Genomic DNA, 4,993 nt, shown 5'->3' on the forward strand with positions numbered 1-4,993 from the left:
TTACGTAGTTCAAACTCCCAGGCAAGGTATGCCTCCTAGCGCTAGACAGAGGGTGTGTACCCCAGAAATGGCGGCTCTGCCAGTTGTCATTGTCATCATCGTCATTGTCACTGTGCTACCACTGCTCATGCTGTTGTTGCTCCTACGCTATTATTGTGGAGGACGGTGGCCTCCAAGGCTCACGACCCTGAGTCCTCGAATCAGGCAGCCAGCCAGCGAGTGCTTCCTGGGTGAAAACTTCCTGCTACAGCTGCCAAGAGTAGCAGGGCCCAACCTCTGCTCCTGTGGAGTGGAAGTGTGCTCCTGGTGTAACAGATGAGTGTGCAAAGTACAATGGGAGAGGTGGGTGGGAAGGAGAGCTTGGCAGGACTTTGCAGGCGGGGCCTTGTAGGATGATTAGGAGTTTGGGACAGGAGGAACATTGCAGGCACAGCTTGTGCAAAGGCTGGGAAGGGGAGACGGACACACCTTAGGGGAGCCTGAAGTTTGATTCTGGGGTGGAGAGTGGGCAGAAGCCCATGGTGGCCTGGAATAACCCCCTGTTCTTTCCCTCCACAGTCGAGTCCAGAAGACCTCTCCCACCTCTGCCTTTGCCATGGCCGCGAGAACCATTATCATCGACCACGGGTCTGGCTTTTTGAAGGCTGGCTTATCTGGGTGGAATGAGCCCCAGATGGTCTTCCCGAGCATCGTGAACTACGTCCCGTGCAGGGAGAACCCCGGCCCCAGCTATGCCCAAAGGCGCGTGAGTCTAGGCATTGACATTTGCCATCCTGATACCTTTAGCTACCCTATCCAGCGTGGCCGTATCCTCAACTGGGAGGGTGTGGAGCACATCTGGTCATTTGTCCTGGAGAGACATAGACGGGAGCATGAGGACTTCCCCGTGATGGTCACAGAGTCCCCTCTGAAGGAGCCTGCGGACCGACGGAAGACCCTGGAGGTAAGGCGAGTGGGAAATGGCCTGGCACTTTGTGTTCAGACGTGACTGAGTATCAGGAACTCTGCTTTCTAACTAATCCACCCCATAAATGTTTCCTGAGTACCCAGTGTGTGCCTGGCACCTGTTGTAGGCAAGATGGGGTTCACGGAGTTTCCTCCAACAGATAGAGACATAGCAGTTGAAATGCTGTGTGGAGAAAGGGAGGCACTGGATACTTTGCTCGTGGATCCCATAAATGTTCAGAGACCATATTCCACCTTGAAGTCGCAGGGGTCGTGTCTTGCAGGGCCCAGAGGTTGTGGGGAGTGCTTAGATTTTACTCTAAATCTAGGTTTGGCAAACAGCTGGTGGGCCAAATTGGCCCACCATCTGTTTTTATAAATAAAGTTTTATTGGAACATAGCCATGTTCACCCATTTACATATTGTCTTTGGCTACTTTCACACCATATCAGCGGAGCTGTGATAGTTGTGGCAGAGACTGTATCTATAATGTGTAAAGGGTAAAAAACTTATTTAGAGGTTGCTAGATAAAACACGTGCTCCCTAGTTAGAGCTGAATTTCAGATAAGCAACAAATAATGCTTTCCTATAAGCATGTCCCAAGTATTGCACAGAACGTACGTATATGAAAACATTATTTGTTGTTTGTCTGAAAGTTGAATTTAATTGGGCAGCCTGTATTTTTATTTGCTAAATTTGGCAACCCCAACTGTCTAGTTTTTATAGAAAATGCTTGCCAACCCCTGCTCTAAATAAATCGGAAGATCCTAGAGAGTTCTAAGTGGGATTCATATTTAATTTCCTATTTGAAAAAGCGGGCCTTGGCTTCTATTTGGGAAGTGGATGGTGGTGGGACAGTATTCTGAGTGTGGGCGTGCGGGAGCTCCCTCCCCATCAGCAGGGAAAATGGGCCTTCTGGGGCCTGAAGAGGTGGTTACGTGGCCAGAGGCCACGGAAGAGGGCAGACTAGTGCTGCTTTTCTGTGACTGTAGGGTCAGAAACCTGGGGGTGCAGTCAGAGCTGGGGAATTACGGAGGCGGTAGGGGTGCTCTGTAAAGATCTGGGGAGTGGGAGTGTGGTGGTGGGTGGGGGAGAAAATCATCCTAGGGACTTTGCCAAAACCTAAATGTCAGAATTCCAGTTTTGTCTTGATGCGTGGAGAAAAAAAGGCTTCACTTACCAGGAGGTGAGAGTATGTATCTCCCTCCTTCCTCCCTTCCTTCTACCCCCCCTCCCTCCCTTCCTTCCTCCCTTCCTTTCTTCCTTCCTTCCTTCTTTCCTCCCTCCCTCCCTCCTTTTTTGGAGGCAGTGGCGGATATGATGCATGTGTTTCTTGTCTAATTTCTTCTTCCCTCTTCTAAAGAAATGGGTCAGGCTGCAGATCTGCCCCTTGGCCGTCACCCCCTCTGGTCCCCGGCTCACAAAGCCAAGTATCTCAGCACCATTCCTCGCAGCAGCTGACAGCTCCTCCCACACCTCCACCAAAAAAACGGTCTTCTGAACAGTGAGGGTCCTCAAACAACCCCACCCCCACCCCCACCCAGGGCCAATCTGACTCCTAATCCCCTAGCGCCTCTCTTGTTCCCACAGCAGGAGCTCCAGGGGCTCTGTGCCCCACCTCCCCGGGGCAGCCCCCCAGTCCCCTGGGGGCACAGGTCTGCACCGACTTCAGTTCTGAGAGCTTAGCACGTGGCTCTGTCTTGGGGAGAACAGCAGCCAGGAATGGATCGGGCCTTTGGTGTTGGGGGAGATACCCCAGCGGCTCTTCTCCCTTCTTGCAGATCATGTTTGAGTTGCAGGATGTGCCGTCCATACTCCTGGCGGACCAGCTAGAGATGTCCCTGTACGCCTCTGGCCTCCTGACCGGCGTGGTGGTTGATTCCGGCTACGGCCTGACCCGCGTGCAGCCGTTCCACCTGGGCCGCCCCTTACGGCCCAGCGGCAAGACGCTGGAGTTCGCGGGCCAGGATCTGACGGCCTATCTCTTCAGGAGCCTCTTCAAGGAGGATTGCAATCGCCACAACCTGTTTCAGCTGGAGACGGTGGCCACCACCCAGATGAGCAAATGTTACGTGCCGCAGAACCTGGCGGAGGCGCTGGACTTCCGCCAGAGCCTGCCGAGCGGCTCAGATGAGAACAACACCTATCAGCTCCCCGACGGCACCCCGGTGGAGCTGACCCCCATGCAGCGGCTGGCCCCCGAGATGTTCTTCAGCCCCCAGGTGTTCGACCTGCAAGGGCCCAGCATCTCCCAGGCCGTGGTGGATGCCATCCTGGCCTGTGAGGCCGCTGTGCACCCGCTGCTCACCTCCCACGTCATGGCCTGCGGGGGCAACACCCTTTACCCCGGCTTCACCAAGCGCCTGTACAAGGAGCTGATCGCCGATCATTTCTCCTCCACCAAGGCCACCATGTGGGTGGGTTCCAACAGAAACTTTAGTGTCTGGCTGGGAGCGTCCGTTGTGGCCCATCTGTCTTCTTACAAGTCCGAGTGGATGACCAAAGAGGAGTACGAAGAGAGTCAGAGGCTGTGACCGGCTGGCGGCTCCTGCGACCCAAGGTTCCATCCCAGGGGCTCGGGGAGATTAATTTCCAGGGACAGGGTCTAGGCAGGGGGAGGGTTAGCTGGCTTTGGAATCCCGAGGTCATGAGGGTGTTTTTTAGGTTCTAGGGTTTCATCTTGTTTCAAGAGTGGGATCCAGCCCAGAGGAGGCCAGGGAAGCCCTCCAGGGACAGTGTCTCCAGGGGGTGGCCTGTCATTTGAGGGGAGTGGTCAGTTAACATCTCCAATAGCCACTTACTTTTGGCTGGCATCTTCCTTGGGCTGTCCTGTTCTCAGTTCAGTAGGTTTTAATAGGAGCGAGAGAGATGGGACCTTCTGCTGGGGTCCCAGTTATTTTTGACTAGGAGATGGGGGTGGGATGGGAGAGATGAAGTTTTTCTAGTCTTACTCGTTCTCTCTGGCCAGGGAGGAATTGCTACAGGGGAGCCTGAGGGCCCCCCCCTCCCGTGGCCAGAGTCTCGTTTTAGATCTGCAAATAAATAATTTCTTCGGAACCAGTGCTGGCTTCTGTCATGGACGGCGGTGGGGTGGACCGTCTCTGGGGGGGACACAGGGAGCACATAAGTACGTGAGGGCCAGCGTGGGTCCAGGGCAGTCTCTGGGGCCCACCGAGCAGGCTGCACAAGGGCCTGGAGTGTCCTGTTATTCCTCTGCCACAATCTCTCTCTTAATCCCAGCTGTCCCAATAGTCTGTTAAAGTTTGAGTTTCTACTAGTGTAATACTCATTTGATAAATACTGGAGGGACGATGGGGAGAAAGATGCTTGAGGTTTCTGGTTTCAAGGAGATTGCAGTCCGCTGCGGGGACACAGGCAGTAAACAGGGAAATCCATTTGAGGTGACAAAGAATGAAATCATGAATCAAAGGCAACAAGGTCATGTGATCTGGGGGGTGGGGGCTGCCTACTTTTGATCAGGGTAGACTGAGATGGGATTGCTGGAGACCATGGGTGACCACCCCCTCCTTCCTTGGCACATGGTGAGGTTACGCTTCCCAGCACACCTCCCCCCATAGTTAGGTAGAGTCATGTGACTATACCATAGTTTCTGGCCAGTTGAGCGAATGCCTGACCCTTAAAATAGCCCTATCAGCCTGCAGGGTGTGGAGGATCTAATGGGGGAAGGGCAGAGCTGCATAGGAAGGAGGCTGAATGACTGGCTGGAGCATAGACCTCCCCCCTCCCCAAGCCCCACCCAACCCTAATGCACTGCACTGGGACATGAGGAAAAATCTGCCACGTTCAGCCACTGAGATTTGGGGGTTGTTTCTTACAGCAGCTGTTTTACTTACCCTGACTAATACACAGAGAAAACTATTTATTTAACAAAAATTCTTTTTTCTGGTGAGTGGCAAAAGTGGGGTTCAGATCCAGTCTGGGTTCTCAAGCATGGGGTTATATGGCTGCTGCTTTTTTTTTTTTTTAAAGATTTTATTTATTTATTTGACAGAGATAGAGACAGCCCGCAAGAGAGGGAACACAAGCA

At 53.3% G+C, this 4,993-nt stretch overlaps 1 protein-coding gene across 1 annotated transcript; it reads left to right on the top strand.

The window, feature by feature from the left end:
• Positions 1-595: 595 nt before the first annotated feature.
• On the top strand, positions 596-3,479 carry ACTL8 (actin like 8). Its single transcript, XM_040619364.1, has 2 exons — positions 596-943; positions 2,727-3,479. The coding sequence occupies exons 1-2, from the start codon at positions 596-598 to the stop codon at positions 3,477-3,479; spliced, it is 1,101 nt and encodes a 366-aa protein (XP_040475298.1).
• The last annotated feature ends 1,514 nt before the right edge of the window (positions 3,480-4,993 follow it).

This window comes from Ursus maritimus, unplaced genomic scaffold (genome assembly GCF_017311325.1).
Source record: "Ursus maritimus isolate PB19 unplaced genomic scaffold, ASM1731132v1 scaffold_32, whole genome shotgun sequence".
Lineage (NCBI taxonomy): Eukaryota > Metazoa > Chordata > Mammalia > Carnivora > Ursidae > Ursus > Ursus maritimus.

Bases quoted from the DNA above. Each gene is read 5' to 3' on its own strand.
- ACTL8 (XM_040619364.1), top strand. From the start codon at position 596: ATGGCCGCGAGAACCATTATCATCGACCACGGGTCTGGCTTTTTGAAG. The intron at 944-2,726 runs GTAAGGCGAGTG...CCCTTCTTGCAG, and splicing joins ACCGACGGAAGACCCTGGAG to ATCATGTTTGAGTTGCAGGA.